At 39.7% G+C, this 19,865-nt stretch overlaps 2 protein-coding genes and 1 long non-coding RNA gene across 17 annotated transcripts in view; 1 reads left to right on the top strand and 2 right to left on the bottom strand.

The window, feature by feature from the left end:
- Positions 1–13,345, top strand: part of LOC122867308 (protocadherin-15-like) — a 176,968-nt gene extending 163,623 nt beyond the window's left edge. For 2 of the 5 annotated variants that reach the window (XR_006375892.1, XR_006375891.1), the window contains 6 exons: positions 137–158; positions 827–865; positions 1,161–1,234; positions 6,185–6,314; positions 6,875–8,544; positions 11,896–12,035. Coding sequence is in view for 2 of the 5 variants with exons in the window: in XM_044177952.1 (XP_044033887.1) it covers positions 137–158; positions 827–865; positions 1,161–1,234; positions 6,185–6,314; positions 6,875–7,081; positions 11,896–12,654 (1,231 nt within the window). In the remaining 3 variants the exon portion in view is untranslated. Of the gene's footprint in view, positions 1–136; positions 159–826; positions 866–1,160; positions 1,235–6,184; positions 6,315–6,874; positions 8,545–11,895 lie in introns of all 5 variants that reach the window. The other 3 variants (XM_044177952.1, XM_044177953.1, XR_006375893.1) reach the window with 3 other exon arrangements.
- On the bottom strand, positions 5,138–12,271 carry LOC122867309. The gene is made up of 2 exons (XR_006375894.1): positions 12,135–12,271; positions 5,138–6,319 (listed from the first exon to the last, which is right to left on the bottom strand). It is a non-coding gene; the product is annotated as an uncharacterized LOC122867309 (long non-coding RNA).
- Positions 13,346–15,888: 2,543 nt separating the features above from the next.
- Positions 15,889–19,865, bottom strand: part of plce1 (phospholipase C, epsilon 1) — an 86,226-nt gene continuing 82,249 nt past the window's right edge. For 9 of the 11 annotated variants that reach the window (XM_044177940.1, XM_044177945.1, XM_044177943.1 and 6 more), the window contains one exon: positions 15,889–19,615. In XM_044177940.1, the coding sequence (XP_044033875.1) occupies positions 19,419–19,615 (197 nt within the window). In that variant the 3' untranslated portion in view covers positions 15,889–19,418. The remainder of the gene's footprint in view (positions 19,616–19,865) is intronic. The other 2 variants (XM_044177950.1, XM_044177951.1) reach the window with 1 other exon arrangement.

Below are 19,865 nucleotides of genomic sequence, written 5' to 3'. Positions count from 1 at the left end.
TCTGCAGTAAGGAAAATGCACAGCAAAGTGCCAACATGTATTAAAGACACATCTACATCGAGAGGATTATGTTAAATGGCAGGTTTCTTGGTGATGTTGGTTAGAGGTCTTTCTGTTTCTCTCTTTGATCTTCCAGGCGTGGATACGGACAACATGAGGTAGGTGTCTTTCTCTGTGTGCACGCTATATAGCTGCATGTGTTATTCACTTTTTCTTCTTTTCCTCTGATGTTTAGTGGTGCCCTTTCTACTCTCTATTTTTTCTGTTTGATGTAATCAAGATGGAGCAGCATGTAATCAGTGCCTTGTATTTACAATTTATTGTATCTACATAATTGACTGTCTCCCATTTCTAAAAATCATTTTACAACCTCTGCAGCCCATTGATGGCGCATATTAAAATGTAAAAACATATAAGACACTGATAAAGTCAACCAATTGTTAAATTCCAAAAAGTTGGAGATGAAGAATATTGTTAATTTAACACTTTAATATCTTTATTCCAAAACAGTATATAGACATGCAAGACTTTTTTTTTTTTTACCAGATGTTCATTGTTCAATATGTACCACAACAATGGTGGTAATACAAGTGTTACTATTGTATAAAAAGTCCATTTGCACATAACTGACTTTTTTGTTGGGTAATACCTGCTCCAACAAAATTGATTGACAGCACCAAATGAAAACAAATACACAGACAGGATCATCTGCATTCTAGCGATATTGAATGAGGGACATCAGGTATTGATTTATACCATTTTGGGGGAGAGCTCCTAACTTTTTCCATATGTCTTGTCCTTCGCCGCTTTTCTTTCCCTCTGGCAGACACAACAACTTCTCAGACCTTCTCTGCTCAGACCAGAGGTACTCTGTCTCTCTTTTCTGAATACTCCCTTAACTCCCCATGTGTGTTTTTGCTTGAGTGTGTGGGTCTGTGTAAGTGTAAGTGCAGACAATGTCACCAGAAGTGAAAAAGTACAATTTCTCATGAGGGATGTGTTTTAAATAAGTATGTATATATGAGTGTGTGTGTGTGTTTGTACAGATAGTTTTGTGTGGGTGTACTAGTAGGTGTATCTCTTATCTGTGTGCACTGTGTATGTATGGAAAGCTGCTAATAAGGTGCTAATAAGGTGCTAATAGTCTGTCAATCTAACAGGAGTTATCGATGGAATCTGGCATCGACCCTGGCCAGGACTACTACACACAAGATTATTACAACTATGATCACGGGTTTGTATGTCTCTCTGTTTGGACAGTTTCCTGCACATCGTACATATCACTTTTTGTACATATCGGCTGTATGTGCATATTTGCTTGCCTGTAATCTTAACATACTGCATGTTTGGATAGTTTATCAGTCACTATTTTTACTGTTGATGCTTTTCAAGCCTCTAGACTTTTTGCAAACTCAAATTCACTTGTAATTTAATTAAGTTAATCTGAGAAAAACAAATGTCTTGTAGTTGACAAAAACAACCTCACCATAAGGTCTACTTAGTAGCTTTTCTGAACTATTGTATCACATGATTTTCCTCAGCAGATGGACTTGCCCAGTTGTAATGCAAATGTAGTTCCAATTTCCATTTTTTCAGTGCAGTAAGGATTTCTCATCTACAGTATATTGGCTAAAAGGTGCAGTGTGTAACATTTAGGAGGAGCTATTAGCAGAAATGGAATATAAGATTTATAAGTATGTTTTTATTAGTGTATAATAACCTGAAAATAAGAATTGTTGTGTTTTCATTACCTTAGAATAAGCCATTTATAGCTACTTACTGAAGCTTTGGTTTTGCTCATAAAAAATGTTCGGTGTCATTTAATGAATAATAATGGAATATGGTTTTTACATAGGTTATTTTGCATATATATATATCCTTATTAACAACATACTGATTTTAACCATCCCCATATCTGACCTTCGAGCTCTAGTGGTGACCGACAGGGTTCACCTCAACATTGATGAAACATACAGTATTTCCTCCTATACGAGTCTGGAGTTCACTGTGTGCACTTTATCCATGTGAGCCTCGTGTCAGCCTCATGGCAGCTGCTTTGATATCAAGCTGACCCGTGTCAGTCACACAGTATGGTGGCAACTGTGAAATATTGACACCAGTGACCTGCCTCTTACCAGCCTTTCCAATCATGTATGGTGTATATGTTTTTGAACTACAGGAAGTCAAAAGAGTTGGAGGACAATCTTACAGTGATTTTGTTCAAAGTGTGTGTGTGCATGTACTGTACACATGTGAGTCATTCCTTGGATGCCTGATGTTGAAAAAGCAAGATGTGCCTGTATGTGTGTGTTCAATATATTGTCATTCCAATACAGTATGAATGGCAATATATTGAACACACACATACAGACACATTAGATCAAAGCATTCATATACAAGACCTCTGAGGACTTATTGCATCCCTCCCAAGTGTGTGTGTGTGTGTGTTTTATTCTGCACCCAGCCTGCCATCTGTGATGCATTGTGTAATTTTTATAATTTTAGTTGCAGACTCCCGGGAGCTTGATTTTATACGCCCACCCACACTCACACATAAATACACAGTAGCAGACACACACACATACATTCTGTCATGGCAAACACATTCATTCACTCACTCACTCACTCATACACTCACTCAGAAATGCTCTCTTGCTCATTCTTTCTTTCACACACACACACACAGCTAATTCTCTCTGCCTAGCTTTGCAATACTGTAGCAGCTAATCAGGCAGCCAGCCGTAGAAGCAGACAATGGGCCAGATGCTGTTGGCTTAGAGCAACATCCACAAACTCATGTCTGACTCTGTACGTACACAGAAGCAGGAAATCAGACTTTGTGACCCGATGGGACTCAGATGTAATCACTTTATTTGTCGCAATTGTGAATGAAAAGGTGCAGGATTTTTTTCAAAGACTATGCTAACAAATGCCGCCTCTCAGGACATAGACAAAGTTTTCTGAGTTTTGTTTTTTTAGAAACAGACAACAGCTGTTAGTAATCCATTTGGAAGGATGCATCGTAACCTTTTGACCTTTCCTTTCATCTGTCTTCAAAAGATGACATCAAAATGGGATTTTCTCTGCATGTGGGAATGTCGCCATCTGCCATTGGCATGATTCTGATTGGATTTATACAGATGCTGAAAATAACTGGAACCATTTGTTGCACAGGTCTGATGTTTTGATGCATGTCTGAAAAAAAAACAAAACAAAAACAACAAAACAAGCCAAATTTATGTTGCCCTCTAGTCAAGAGTAAAATACTCAACCCGTACACGCCACGGAGCAATAAGGGATTAAATCTTGCTTTTCCAAAATCGTTATTGGCGTGGGTGATGAGCACTGTGACTGTCATGAAGCTGATAGGTACCCACATACAAAATAGAAGATGAGGAGAGTGAAATGTGGCATTAATCAATGAAGATGCAGTTTCCATGTTGTAAACAGAAGCAGGACAAAGGTGAGAACAAAAAGAGGAGAAAAGCAGAAGTCTGCATGTCCAGCTTGTTTTAGGCAGGGTGCAAGGTGTATGAAGACATTAATTACAAATGGGAAACAAATATGAAAAGGACAGTTCAACATTTTGGGAAATATGCTTATTTGCCAAGAGTTAGATGAGGAGATCGATACCACTCTCATGTCTGTACGTTAAGTATGAAGCTACAGCCGGTTACAAAAAACAGCTAGTCTGGCTCTGTCCAAAAGTAACAAAATCTGCCTACCAGCACCTCTAAAGCTCACTAATTAAAAGATTATATCTTATACCGTAAGTTTAAAAAAAAGTCAATTTGTGGTTTTACTGGGAATTGGACAATTTCTTGTGTGACAATTGTTCCTGGCGAAGAAATAAGCTAAAAGTCTCAGTCTCCTGACTTCAGCTTCATATTTAATGGACAGTTATGAGAGTGGCATCAATCTAATTTAACTCTTGGCAAGAGGGTAAATAAGTTATTTCCCAAAACTATTCCTTTAATATTTTTCCCCATTTGTAATTCATGTCTTCATACACCTTGCTCATAACTTAAAACAAGCTGGACATGCAGACTTTTACTCAGTAGATGTAATATCGCACTAGCATAAAGTTGGGGGATTTGCGAGAAACGGATAAAGAAAAGAAGCGCACCTGCCTGGATTGAGTGTGCAGTCATATCGAAGCAGCAGAGGTCGAGAGCAGCTCATGACTTTTAGTCCCTAGTATGCGTCAAACTCCATTTGGTCAACATTTGGTCCTCACACTTCCCATACTGTAACTCAATATCATTTTTCTTTAGAGCTCCGTCTGGTAAATGACCACATCTTTCAATCTCCAAATGGCCAGTGTGCAACGCATTCTGTTAAAAATTTGGGGTGCTGAAGCCCATGCTGATTTTCAAGGCTCACTGCAGAGCCACAGAAAACACTGTACAAATGTTTTTACAGGCTGTGTAGTATTTATTATGATTATGTGATTGATGATTATGATTACATATGTAAAACCCTTTTAGATTTAATATAAAAAAAACTGAATGTCCATTCTGAAAAGAACAAACTCAACATTCCTCATTTTGTCACCAGTAGCTACTGTCCTTTGAAAAATATATTCAATTCCTCTAAGTAATTTTTGTAAGAATAGGCAGAACTTTTTAATCTTAATGTTTCATATTGAAAGAAAGCCGTAGATGAATTCAAGCTGGCAATTATGAAACTATTCTGTTTCATTTAGGCATCAAAAATTGGGTTCATATTCTCATCCAGTGACTTTTCAAGACTTATTAAAGCATACATAACTAGTATTCTTTGTCATGTGTAGGCCCCTTACTGTGTGAATGTGATCACGCGTCCTTGGACTGACCATTAAACAATCATTTAGCATTTGGAGACCCACCTGAAACAGGGTGACCCAATTTGGTCCATTTTGGTCCGCACACATGCACAGCTGGAGAAACACATCATCAAGTCTTGGCTGTAATGCTAGTAATTCTGAAAACTTTGAACTGCATGAACTGATTCTCAATTTATTAATGCCCCCTAGTGGAGACCTGGAGCAGGGGAGGAGTGAAAAAGAAAGGGGGGAAAAAGTGAAGGGAAGAACAGAGGGGAAGAAGGGGAAAAAATGACCACTCAGAAGGAAGAAAATGTAAGCAAAGAGCTACTGTAGCCGTTAAGTAATTTGATTGTGTGTGCACTTCAGTTTGAGTCTGTGGGTTAATGACTGTGAAATCCCATAAGCAGGTTTTAGTGGAAGGTTAAGACTCATTTCATTAGCTTGCAGAGGCCGTACTGTAAGGATTATAACTAACATTTATGTCTGTCTTTCTGTCTCGACCCTTCCATTATTCACTTGTTCTTCTTTCTCTTGCCTCTTTTTTCTCCCCCCTCTGTATCCCTAACACTCCTCTACCTCACCTCTCACCCAAACACATCAGTCATCCACTTGCCCCTTCCATTTGTTTATTACCTGGCTTCTTAATGTAATAGGAGGGCAACTTCTCCCACCAGTTGACTGTAAGCAGAGTGATTACACGAGGCAACTTTTCTGTACAATTCTGTTACGGAACGAAGCCAAAAGACTTCCAGCTGATTTGTTACTTTAATCACACTGGGACATACTGTTTCCGGGATAGCATTTGAAAAGATTTGTTTTTTGACCCAGTGGCTCTCTGAGTTGCTTGCTGCAGGGCACGGAGCCCAAGTGGTGATACACAACACAGTTTTTTGGCCGGTGGAGCCAGGCAGCGCTCCCGGCAACAGGCAACAAAGGGAGACAAAAGGGAGGGAAATCGATTCCACTGTTTTCTGCTAACAAAATGTCTCCTGGCAACAAAGTGCTCCTTTTGTGATTAAGGCAGCTTTGCTTAGGCAAGTCATTAAGCATTGCTTATCATTGGAGTGAACCACAGTGATGCCCTGTGTATTGCTCTAAGTGGCTGTGGATAAGCATTAGCCAAGTGCAACACTTTTGTTTGTAAAGCAGATTTCTCTCCTGTCTTCACTTCTGATTGGCTGAAGCTGTTGTACAATAATACCACAGCTTCAATTTATTTATTATTATTACACATACCAAAAATGACTACTGCATTGCTTGTGAGAAAAATAACCCTTCAAAATGAATCACAGTGAAATAATTAGCTATTTCTGCTTTTTGGTTATTGCTTTTCTATAATGCTGTCTGTTTTTGTTCTCCCTCCTCCTCTCTGTCCAGTTATGAACTTCCTCAGTACGGCAGTCGCAGGAAGCTGATCTCACCCTCCGGCCTCTACGATGAATATGGAGAAGTTGTTGTTGATGATGACGGCAGCTACTACTACAGCCCACAGGAGTCTGACGGAGAGGTAAACTGTAGAAACAGAAGAGAAACCTTTTAGATGTTCACTAACCCAGGCTACTTCCAGCATCCATGAGGTGTAAAGAGGAGAAATTGTTGATCACAGTGACATTTATTGATTTTACACAGTAGATTTTGCACAGTATTCTTATAGAGACAAAACAGAACTGCGGTGAAAGTACAGAATTAAAGTATAGAAGAAGAAAAATTACTTTATTATAGTTCAGGCAAATAGTATTAAAAACTAAAACTCTTTTAGCAATCACTAACATGATCTTTAGTTTTTTTGAGGGTGATCCGCCTAATTTAAAACAAATTGACTATATTGGATCTTTAAACCCTTTCAATGAAATTCAGCATAAATTGTTCATGTTCATAGTTCATATCATGTAAATCTTCTAAGTTCCATCAGTCTGAAAGTTCCTCATAGTGCTAGCAACTCCACTGCAGAAGAATAGCAGGTACAAGGTGAAAGCCTGCTCCTAATAATACTGCTGACATTGTTAATGATGCTATTTCCAGTTTAAATGTCTTATTTGTTCTGTACTAATATCATCATGACAACAGGTGAGGAGACAGTTTCAAGGAGGTAGATTAGCCCCACACCCTGCCTTCCTCCAGCCCCGTCCTTCACCTTCTCATGGGCCTTCAAGAAAGATGCCAGGAGCCCCAAGTACTGAGGGCTACAAAAAACAACCGTCAGAGGGTGATACAACCATAAACACGAAGCCTAAGAGGTCAAGTGCAGCCGCCAGGTTGAAGGCCATGATGAGGGTGAGCACACTGCTGTCCTCTGGGAGTAAAACATCCAGGCAACCTCCTACCATCCACCCACCCTGGAACAAAGCCAGAGTCAGGCCAGTGGAAAAGGGGGATGTAGTGGGAAATGGATTTGAGAGAAGGGAAGCGGGGAAAAGAGAAAACAAAGGGGGAGGGGGAGATGAAGTGACAGAAAGAGGAAGGGAAAGAGGCGGCAGAGGAGAAATGGAAACATGGGGAAGAAGCAACAGATGTGGCGTGACAAACAATGGGATGAGAAATGCTGTTGAAGGAGGAGAAGGCATGAGGCCAGAGCATAGGAGAGAGCTCCCTGGCATGTCGTCCTCTGGCCACCTTGCCACCCTGGACGGCAGCATGGTCATCAACGGGAGTTATTTCCAGACGTCCCTTGAAGCCAGCATACCCCCGCCGGTGAAACAAAAGCTGAGTGAGGCCCTCAGTCTTATCTCCCTCGCCAGAAGGCTCCAGGGACCTGCCAGGGTGGGAGATGAACAGTGGAGCAATGGAAAAAGCTGGGACAGAAGAGGGGAAAACAGTGGGGAGATGTATGGCTCCGTAGGAGATATGAGTGTTTCTGCATCAGTGTCTGAGAGAGCCGTGGGAGAGGAGAGGAGGAGGTGGGAGAGGGAGTTAGGAGAGGAGAATAGTTCCTTTGAGGTATGGTGGAAGAGAGAAAAAAGATTATATGACAGTGATTCAGAAACAGGAAGGGGCAGCAAAGAGTTTCCATCAGAATTGAGTCTCTCCGACACAAGTAGCCCCACCTCGTCTGTTACAGCCGAGCACGCCAAGACCGAATCTGATACAGAAACAGAAAAAAATGAGTCTGACTCAGGAACAGAAAGGGAAGGGGGAACTCCTGACACAGACAAAGAGTCAGAGAGTGGAAGACAAGATGAGGAGAGAGAAGGGTCAGAGTCTGAGAAAGAGTCAGGGTTAGAGAGTGAGGATGAAGGAGAAGAGTCGAGCAGAAAATGCTCAAAAGGTAGTGTTAGTAACAGTTCAGCGAGTAGCAACAGTATTAGTAGTAAAAGTAGAAGCAGTGGTGCCAACTTAAAGAGAGAAAGCAACAGCCACTCCACAAACAGCAGCAGTGACTCTACAGTTTATAGTTCTAGGCCCCAAACATCTAGATATTCCCGTTCATCCCATGAAACAATAGAGGAAGAGAGCGAAGAATCAGGAGAGGAGGAGGAAGACGCAAAAAGCGCTGGATCTCTAAAGTCTTCGTCGAGCAGGCAAGCCACCAAACACATCCAATCAGACATCGGCTCAGGCGTGATCGACACCTCGGACGACTTGTCACCCATCATCGAGGACACCGAGGAGGAGAGAAGCTGCGGCCATGGCGAGGAAGGAGAACAGGATGAAGGAGAGGGGGATTTGGAAAATGAGTCGGCTGATTGAAATGCAGATGAGGCCTTAGCCCTCCCAAAGATAAAATTCTTTGCTACTAAGTAAGATCTCGGTGAAAATGCCTGGATTGAGTGTGCAGTCATTACCTGGGTGGAATTTATTACTGTAATCTCTCTCTTTTTCCATGTTTGGTGTGATTTACATTCACAGGAGTTTAAATTGCCTGCATGTCCTCTGCTGCCCTCTCAGAGTATCTCTGTCTGTGGTTCCTTTTTTTTGCTTGTATCTTGAAAGCCCTTTTTCCAATCAGCCTATCTCCTCTCCTTCTTCTTCTGTCTCGCCTTCCTTTATAACAGCTCTGATACTCAATAATGGTCGACTGGTCTACTTCGTAGTTTTCTTCCTGAGCTGACTTGTCTCATTTTCCTTTTGTAAAAGCTCAAATTCTAGCTGCTTACTTCTCTGCTGCTGCAGCTGACAGATTGTTATTGACCTCTCTTTGTTGCGCTAAACGTTGGCACAAGCTTTTTTTATTAGTTATTTCTTCTCTGTGTCTGTCATTCTCTCTGTATCAGTCAGTTCTTCCGGTACCTGGCATCTGCAGGGAAAAAGATGTTTTCTTTGTAATGGTGAATGTTTTCTTTCTTCCATACTATTGAGGTTAAATGAAAAAAAAATAGGGTTATATTGTGTTATATGTGTCAGTTATTTACACAACAGCCCTTTTCTTCTTCCAAAGAGTGTGTGTTTACAGCAGTGTTTGCTCTGACCTAACAAAGAGTTTTACTGTCACATAGTGGTTTATGTTATAAAGAGTTACATCCAATTTGGGGGTTAATTAATAATCAGTATCTTTTTAGAAGCATTTCCTCAATGCTTTTCTTTTGTTGAAATTCTAAGCACCATTATGATCAAAATGCTGCTTTGAATCACTATCCTACCAAATATCTTGAGTAAACACTGCTGCACTGACCGGTCTTTGCTGTGTAGTGTGTTTGCAGTCAGTGAAAGTGCTACTTTTATTTTTGTAAATTTCTGGATTTTACAGTACAAACATCTTAAGAGGTAAAAAGTAAATGAAAATGGTCACAAATTGCATTAGAGCTTACAGAACCTTAAAATTAGTTGAACATGTTGTTTATCCTGACCTCTAGTGGTCAGAGTTCCCACCTTGCTGCAGTAGAAATGTGTTAAAGCTTGTGTGGTGGTCACAGGTCAAGCAGACTCGAAACTTTAAACCAGAAGAGGTCACAGTGAAACAATGCTTTCAGGCTAGTTTTAAAGGACTGGTTCACATTTTTTCAAGTCTTCCCTAAAACACTTCTCACATGCCCATATGTACATTGAAAGAGTTACTGGTTGCTGTAATCTTTCTTCCTGTCCATACTGGCTGAGAAGAGAAGAACTGTAAAAGTTTAACCAAAACTTAAATGAGTCCTCAGCAGTCACAGTTAGCTACAGAAGTTGTAAAAAAAAAAATCTCTATTTGTTAGTGTGTCTCCCCTGAAGCTCAGCAGGGAAACTTTGTCCCAGGAAACAAAAAGAGATAATTTTGCACTAAAATGACTTTAACTTTGGTAGGCAATCGCTTGATTTGACTAAAGGCCAATTCATGGTTGCCACGTGGTGGAACATCTTCCCAAGTCGACGAAGGTCCGGGTGGACCCCTGTGTGGACGTCCGCACGCCGCCCAAAATTTGCGACTGTGCACGTGCTAGAAACCCAAACTGGATGCTCGTTTCATTTACTGTATGTATGTTCTGTATTCCCCATCCTTGGTCCTATTCTCCTTAAGCAGTAGCACACACAATGGTCTTTTTTTTTTTTTTTTTTTTTTACTTTTTCTTGTTGTTCAGCCAAATACAACAAATAAAGTAGCTCTTCTACTTGCGTTCACAGTCTTATTTTCTAGTGCGCATGTGTGTAACACAGACCCCGGACTGCAGTAGGCCTATGTATAGAAGTGCATCCGCTGCCTGCGTGCAAGTCCGCAGCTGTCTGCATCCTCACTGAAGTAAAGTAAAAGCTTAACTTTTGCTGAAGCGTCACATTAAAAGGGAACTCTAATTTTGTCTGTTTACAGTTCTTGGGGAGTACAAGAAAAGTTGCACTCAGTGGCCACTTTACATCTGTCTCTTGCAATTTAATACAACCGTTCTGCTATAAAGTCGACTTTTATGATGCCTATAATGTTCCATTTTTGTTGACACTGTTATAGAGGTGTTAAATTATGTTTTAGCATTAAGGTCATAGTTAACGGTGGTGTTGTACTGAACTGCATTACATTCAGAGGTGCTTCCAATATTCTGCCACCCTCATGTATGTAAATAGGAGGACAAAAAATTAGAAACACTTCTCAATACAGGACCACCTGTAACAATGACCTCAGTAATAAACATATAATTTAATTTACACATTCCTGACAATGTCACCAAAAACTGAACATTTTGAGCTTTGTAAAGATAGATGTTATTGCAGAGCTGCATTAGATTGTATATGTGTACCTAATAATGTGGCTATTGAGTGTATAAAGCCTTTTGTGGCTCCAGTGGGAGCTGCAAGAAATCTGATAAATTGCCTCAAGTGATGTCACTTGAAACGTTGGTCGGGGCTGAAGACTACAAGTTTGAAAATGAAAAGAAAAAATCTGGGGGCGTGGAGTTAAAAAGTGAGCTTGCCAGACCTCTGCAGCCCACTCCTCATCTCTGCTTGAGGCTAGCAGCTCGAGGCTACATTAGCCGCTACTAGAATAACACACCTGAATCACCAACCAAACTGTGTTGTGTCTGCGATCGAGCTGCATTGTGGGTAATGTAGTTTTTGAAAGAAAGACAACTGCGTGGAATCACAAATGTGATATCTCTATATCTGGTTTTGCTGTATCGATTTTTTTTTTTTGTATTCTTTTTGGGTTTTTTTTCTTTACAGTCACAATTACATTATTGATTCCAACAATGTTATAGGAGTGCAATGCTAACTCGCTGGAGTACTCTTTTAGTTTCAGCTAAACTTTAGAATGCGTATTGTGAGTAACGTATTAAGATAGACTTGAAAAAATGGAAGTTACACTCAAATGTTCTAGTAAGCCTTGTTCACAGAAGTATGTGTCACTTAGGAGATGCTTTTAAGTTAAACTTATTTCAGTGGAAAGAAATAATTGTAAATCTTTAGGCATGACAGGAGAACACAGCTACTGTGATTTTTTGTTGGAGCAGAAGATAAATGGTTACATTTTTGACAACACAGTTCATTTGCCAGCAACAAGCAACAAAAGAGGAAAAATCCAGTAGTGATCCAGGAATCAAGTTTTTGCCTAGCATCATCAGTGCACCTTGTGCTATCTGAACGGGTCTTTTTAAGAAAATATTGTAAATCTTAATTAAACACATACCAGTAAATTATTTCAGACTCAGCATCAGAAGTTTAATTACATATTATTTGTGTTTTTCCAGCATGGCAGCAGAAAACGTCGGATCAAGTTAGTGGTGGACCGTGAATATGAGACCAGCTCCACCGGTGAGGACAGCATGCCAGAGACCCAACGCAGCCGCTTATCCTCCACCCTCAACAGCCACGCTAACGTTAACGGCAGCATCTACGTGGCCCAGAATGGCTCCATCATCCGCACCCGACGTTCAGTAAACGCCACAGGTCCCACACACACCAACACGAACAACAACCTGAAACTCACCTCCCCCGTCTTCAGCTCAAGGCTGGCCAAGCACTTTAAAAAACTAGACAAAATGGCTGCCACGCTGGAGGAAAGAGTGCCCCTGAACAGCCCCAGAACAGACGTAGGATGCAACACGCTGCGCACCTTCCAAAGTCCAGGAATGGCCGCCTCTGCGACGGCCACTTCCTCTTTCTCCAACACTGACAACAATAAAACTCTGAATGTGTTTAACACTCGACAATCCAGCGTTTCTTTAGGTTCAACCAGCACCAGCAACACGGGCACTGAGAGCGTAGCGTCTAAATTAAACCTGCTCAAAGCGGCGCAGGGCGGCACAGAGCAGCCCCAGAGCACAGCGGAGAGAGACGAGTTGAAAGAAGGTGAGAGAGAGTCGAAGGTCGACGGCAGTAACGACGAAGACGATGGACTCATAATGAGGGAGCCGCTGGAGTGCCCGAGTGACAGAACGCAGTCGGATGAGGAGGAACTATGGATGGGCCCGTGGAACAGCCTTCACATACCCATGACCAAACTCTGATCGATCGTGACCCCACTGTGCCCAGCTCCTTATTGCCAAGATCATTAAAGCGTTCAGACATTATTTCTGTTCATTAGTTGTGGAACTAATGGGGGTGCTCCAATCCAATTAAAAGAAATCTAATTAACAGATTGGTACTCAGCTAAATGGGGAATTAGCATATTCTGGTATTCAAACTGAATTTCATTAAGATTTACGATTCCTCACATATCGACAAAATTAATTTTATTTTTTATTCAAATTTAGATGATACAAATACATAAAAAATAGCAAGTAATGGCATTGAATTGGTTATTTGCCAGTTTACACATTAAAATGTCTGTTTTGTAACTGATCAATATTCCAATCAGAGCATCCCTTAAGCCCAACTGATCTCAGAGCTACAACACCTTTGGAAAACCGGACCTAGAGTGAGAGGACTTGTTATATTTCTACTTTGCTATGACATAATGAAGGAAACTTGAGGAAAAATAGTCTATGAACTTTTTATGGCCCTTTAAGTGACTGGTGTCTCTGTATGGAACCGCACTTGTTTCATTCAGTATTACGGATGCCGGTGCGACTCATCTTGAATTTGCCTGACACTTTGCATTGACACACAAAGTCTTGTATTGTTCAAACTTGCCTTTTTATCCTTGTCAAGTTGCTTGGCAAACTTTATCCAAATAAAATACTATTTCATCCATTGAAATGTGGAGTTTGGCTAACTTGGTGCTGTGTTGATGTCTCCTTTATCTAGAACTAACAAGACATGACCATGGTGAGATGTGGCTTTCTAAATGACACCATGTCGGAGCGTGGAGAACAGTGGTCAGTGGTTTTCTGGTTCAAGTTTGCAGATTCAATACTTTGTCCTTGTAAATGGTTCAGAACTTCGTTCTCTATTCTTTACACAGTTTTTTAATGGTTAGTTTTGAAATACATTCTTTGCTTTCTTGCCGAGAGTTAGAGGAGATCAGTGCCACTCTCATGTCTGTACAGTAACTAAATATGTAGCTGGAAACAGCTAGCCTGGCTCTGTGCAAAGGTAAAAAAACAAAATCCTACAAGCATCTCTTAAATTTAGTAATGAACGTGTTATAACAAAGTCCACCTACCAGCACCTCTAATGCTCACTAATTAACACATTATATCTTGTTTGTTTAATCTGTGCAAATGTAAAAATGACAATTTGAGGTTTTACAAGAGCGGGGGTTCACAAGGTCGGTACAACGTAGCTATTTCCACTTTTTATGCTAAGCTAAACTAACAGGCTGCTGGCTCCAGCTTCATATTTACCATACAGACAAAGGAGTATCGATCTTCTCATCTAATTCTTGGGAAAAAAATAAGTGTATTTCCAAAAAATGTAGAATTATTCATTTAATATAGCCAAGGGTTTTTAAACAACATAAAATCTACCGTCAAATTGTTTCCACCTGCCACTATTAATTATAATTTCCTCTCTTGCACAAAACATAGACGTTGTTGTTGCATCACTCACTAAAGTGTTTGTTTGAAACTTGAAATTGTCATATTAATGAAAACTGCAGTAAGTTTTTGAATTTTGGCATATCTTGATCTTGAGGCTTTAGTCTCAGTCTAAAATGGTATTTTTAGGATGAGATCAAATACGTTTGGTTGAAAAAGTCAGGTCAATGCTGAGTGCTAGGTTCTAACTACTAGTTCCTGTTGGTAAGATATACAGACACACATTATTGCACATTAGCCATGAAAGAGAAATGCAGATGAAAGGGAGGAGGCAGATAAACGCTTTAACTCGATTACAGGCTGAGACTCAAAAGTTTTCCACGTATTTTCAGACATTAGCATTTTGTTTTAGAATTTATTTTAAATTCCCTCATCCCACTGGATCCCTGAGAGATTCTGAGCACATGGATCCTTCGACCTCGTCAAAGTTCGTAATGATAAAGGTGGCAGAACTTTTTAATTGTGAACCACATTACAGTGAATTGTTTTATTTGAAGTCTGAAAGAAAGCTGGACCATTAAGCTGCAGAATTACCAGGTTTTAAAACGCTCACATTTAATTTCATGACTGCATAATTTTGCATTAGGGACCCAACAGAGGGTGCCACACCGGTGGTAATATTTGAAACTGAGTGCTCCTTATTACCCGGAATTAGCAGACTGTACTGGAGAGTAACATTTTAAACAGTTTCTGGAAGGAAGGGCACGCCTGAGCCGCTGTTATTAATTCAACTAAATGAGCTGATTATGTCACTGATTCCTGCGTCCCCTGCTTTACTGGAGGAGAAGGTAGACTGAACTTGGCTCATTAATCTCTGACACGGACACAAAAGATTTGATTAGTGGCAGAAATGATGTTGAAAGGGCCATTTCATCCAAAAACAAAGCTGATTTACTATGTGTGCTTCATCCTAGATGCACATTTTATTTTAAGTTTGCTGACAGATTGCATAAAGAACAAATGTATAGACACAGTTTCCTCTCTTTCAGCAGGTGATCAGATGGTGTCATTCATGCACCAGATAAAGAAATGAGACGCTCCACAATGTTCCTGCTATTTACCACTTGTGGTGCATTTGTAGCTGTCTATTAACAGGCCTTCTTCACAGCAGACACTTTGACTCCCCAGATTACTGTTGCCAGCATGGCCAAAACCACGACCCTGAAACTGAGGCAGCTAAATGGAATTCAGCCATCATTAATGTTATCATTTATACCTGTTCTTTTCCTGCATGACAAAATGTCTTCTGTGAAACAAAGGTCAGAGATGTGGACTCGAGACATTACTTGGACTTCAGTCATGAATCGGAGGACTTTACACCAAATAAGACAAAATCATAAACTGCAACTTGACTTTGACTTTTGAACACCAATGACTTGTGATTTCAGTTGGACTTCAGCCTTTTGACTTGGAATGACATGATGTCTATCAAACCCAAAGATTAAAAAAAAAACTTCATACCCTTTCCATTGCTCTGGTCAGCAGGTGTCGATTGTTGACTGACTGTTACCATGGAAACATGGCTCTTAGTTCTGAGTTAGCCTGGGGTAGAGTGGCTGACTTTTTAGGCTTAGAATTAGTTTCTTTTCATTTCCTAACACTACAGACCAGTCTGACATGTTTTTGTGAAACAGGCACTTGGTCTGGACTTGACTCAGGACGTCATAGCCAAGACTTTATAGTTACTTGAAAAACAATGACTTCATCCTAGAAAAATAAGGAACCAGACACACACACACTTTTAAACTCTGATATGCAACACTGTTACGTATTTATATTTTTATTGTGATCCTGGTATATGACAAATCCACCAATTCTCATCCATTTAAAAATTCAAGTAAATAGACAAATGTTCACTTGACAACCACATCATAACACAGACAGTGGATGTTAAAGGGTATACTGCACATCTTATGGAAACAACAAAGTGCTAAAGATGAAACATTAGCCCACAGTCAGCAAACACATATGTCATATTCAGTGGATATAATGAATACACCAAAAAAAGGATTTGACAGTTTCAAATCGTCAGCTTTTGTCCACATTTATGAAAACTCACAAAATAAAGGCATTAAAAGACGCTGCTGTGTATTGCAGAATAACATGCCAGAAATATGAATACTACACTGAATATTTTACACACAAAGTAAAACATTTCTAAATAAGTTTGACTAAAGTTAGGGCAGTAGAGAGCTTATCCTCTCACATATTGAAATAAATAAAAATAAAAAAAAAACACTTAAAACTACTTACAGGAAATTATACATAAACAACAACAACGACATATAATTGCCAACCAGGGCTTCACATTAAAATAAATAACATCCAAACACACATTTGTCTCAGGTTCAACACGTTAAGAAATGTTACATTCAGAAATGAGGTCTACAGGTTAGAAAGAAGGAAAACAAGGAACACAGATCTGCCTGAACGATGTTAAGATGCGATGAAACACTTGCTGATTATATAGCTTTACAATTTAACAGAAAATGTCCCTTTCTGTTTAAAGTCAGTGTGGATTTCATATCAGCTGATATCACTTTTATCCAGCATGGTAGTTGTAAGTAATCACCAGTTTATGAAATATGATCTTCTTGCATAATCATGTTTCAGCTACAGCAACAAAAGCCGGAATGGACAAAAGGATTACAGTGACTACTAAACCTATCAGCTTAATTATCACTGACATACAGTTGTGGTTTCTTGGATCACAATCTACCTTCATTACCATTAGCCTTAAGGATCGTCCTACTGCCTTACCACTGAAAAAAAGATCATCTCTGTGTGTGAATGATATCAGTTTAGATTTAAATTTAAACAGAAGTGACAGAACGTCACTATTGCACTAAAATTTAAACATCATTACTTGGCACTGCACAAATTTGTATTTCAAGACAAATGTAAAAGTAAAAGTTACAAGTTTTATGTTGTATAATTTATTCCTAACCGTAGTGGGTTCAGAACACTTTTAGTTATTTAAAAATCTCAGTGGACTACACTAGAGGGAAGATCGATGCATTAATAACTGAAAGGCCAAATAAAACAAAAACATGTTCTAAAGAGAAAAGAATCTAAACTTTATAAAAATAAATAAAAATGGAAATGTTACACATCAAAACAGAAAAAAGGGGGAATTTGGCCCCAAATAAATCAAGTTTTAGTAAATTCTGAAAGAAAATTAAAATGAGCAGTAAGTAGAAATAAAGAAAAGCCTTAGGTCTACAATCAATACTAGTAATCTATAAAGATACTGCATTCAGAATCAAGGACAGTAAATGTAGGCCAATAAACTAAAGTGAAGTGCAATTCATTCATTGCATCATTGGGGAATTTGAAGTTTGGATTCAGACTACATGCCCATTTCAGTTTGACAAAGTTATAAAAACAATCCAAACATTTATCTTGTGCTTTCCTCAAAACTGAATTCATAACTGAGCTGAAATCCAAAGTAATAAATATGATGATCATAAAAAGAAATCTTTTGCAACCATCTTATAATAATCAAGTCAGTCTGTCATTTATCAGACAGTAGCACAAAAACACTGAAGATGACAGCAGAAGGAAAAACAAATGTGCAAAATGCTGTTTGAAGAAGACTTGGCTTTGTTTCTCCAAAGGATCTTTGTGCTGAAATCATCATTGTTCTACTCAAATAAAGGAGGAAACTGAAGGAAAAATATTTAGTTTTAGCTATTTTTCCTTAAAGTCCTTCTCACATTGAGGTGAAAGAGTTTACATTTCTCTATTTAGCCAAAGCACTATTAGCATTAGGGCTGAGATTTGAACCCCGATACTTCTCATTTACTTGGATCAGATCATTTTGGATTCAAATCATAATTTTAGACAGTATTTTATTTTGGCAAAAATCTTGTATGCCCACTTGTGTTTAGACGACGTTTAACTTTTGAGAACTTTCACTTCTTTTCTTAAACGAACAAAACTGTTTTATAGAAAAAAAACACGTTTAAATTTCTCAAAGTGAAATGAAAACAATGAAAAAAACTTTAAATACATATTTTGTAAAAATGCTTTAAATTAATTTATTTGTTTGGTTGGCAAGATAAGATGCATGTGAACAATGATGACAGAACTAAAATACTTTGTGAAACGAGGCACAGAAAAACAGCTACAAAATTAACAAAAGTTAAAGACAGTGTTACAACATTTTAAGGCAACACCGAAGAGCAACTTTATATTGCCTTAAAATGCTGTTCATGTATTGTCACCTTTAGGGCAGAGACAGTAGTGTAAGAGATCGCCTAAAGCGTTGCTGCTTCCATTACAGAATATCTGAATAGGTTGTCTCACTTTGTTGCCTATTTGCCCGTCTGCACTGCCCAACATGTGCCCGTACAGTACTGTGAAACTGGAACAGTAAGAAAAGAACCAAACAAGCCAGCTTGCCAGCCTCCTTTTAGCCAAAAGAGCCCATACCTGAGAAAGAGAGAAGAATACTGTTTCAGCCCTCGTGCTCTCCTACATCTCTCCTTCCATGTTTCCAAGCAGATCTCCCTCCGTTTGCTGTGTGATACCAGAAAAGGGGAGTAGTTTACTAGCTTACTTAGAACCAAATACATGATATAGTCATCCAATAGCAAACCATAGCCTGCGTTAGGACACAGGTCATCGTATCTATGGCAGAACCATATCTGAATTGTCCTTGAATTAACTCTTAGAAGAATTGTGGTTCACTAAACTCATTCAATCCAGAGGCCACTTTGCAGCCCTCCTACTTATCTTATTTTATCTATATTTTTGGGAGATAAAAAACTGGCACATCTAAAAGCTAACCTCTTCATCCTTTGAATGTGACTCAGGGAAGTGTTCTTTTTTTGGGACAAATTCCTCCTATAAATTGGTAAGAGAATATGCTTTTTTGTGTCCCTGATCACATCACTGATGACTTCAATAACAGCAGCTGCCCCTGGTTCTCTGGACTCCCCGTGGAGCCACACTACAACCAATAAGCCCCAAGAAGAGCCAGAGCTAACCGCCCACACCGGGTGGGATTTCCAATCAAAACATCTGACTGGGTGAAACTCCTGTCCATCATTCAACCGAGCAAAGGGGCTGAACATCGGCCACCTAACCCATCAACGGGGCTTGGATTAAATCCTGTCCTCCACTTGCTCAACTAACACAAGGATCAGACTCCTTCAGGACTTTGAGAGAGGAGCATATTCCAGAATTTAACAGTGTGCAGGACCCTCGCTGAAACCCCTCGCCTGTCTTGGAAAGGAGAATCCTCCAAGTTTAGAAGTAGTGGAACCAAGTCTTCTCTCTCTCTGTGGATTTCATTTGTGGATCTTCCAGTTCCTGAGGAGGTGAAGCTTCCAGGCTGGTGGGGTCAGAGAGGAGGTGGGCAGGTGGACAGGTTGGAGTTGCCCACTAAAGGAGAAAGAGGAGGAGGAGGAGGCCTGTAGGAACCTTCCTGCCCCCACCCTGCCCTCTGCCACCCACGCCTTCAGACCTGCAGCTGCAGACAGATACCCTGCAGAGGACCACAGATTAGGGCTTTAAAGGCAGCACCAAACTGGGGCATAAAAACACAACATTTAGTAACAACAAATATAATGAATTGCTGCCAAACTGAGACCATCTGTTAAATACAACGGATGAAATGTTGCTGGAAATTAAGTGTAAGATTATATGAGGAGGGCATAATAATGTCAACAATTCATGATGACAGACTCTGAAGGACATTGCTACAAACAGTCATACTGGATTGCATGCTAATAAGG

The sequence above is a fragment of the Siniperca chuatsi genome, linkage group LG20 (genome assembly GCF_020085105.1).
Source record: "Siniperca chuatsi isolate FFG_IHB_CAS linkage group LG20, ASM2008510v1, whole genome shotgun sequence".
NCBI classification, from domain to species: domain Eukaryota; kingdom Metazoa; phylum Chordata; class Actinopteri; order Centrarchiformes; family Sinipercidae; genus Siniperca; species Siniperca chuatsi.
This window is presented reverse-complemented; position numbering and strand designations above follow the sequence as displayed.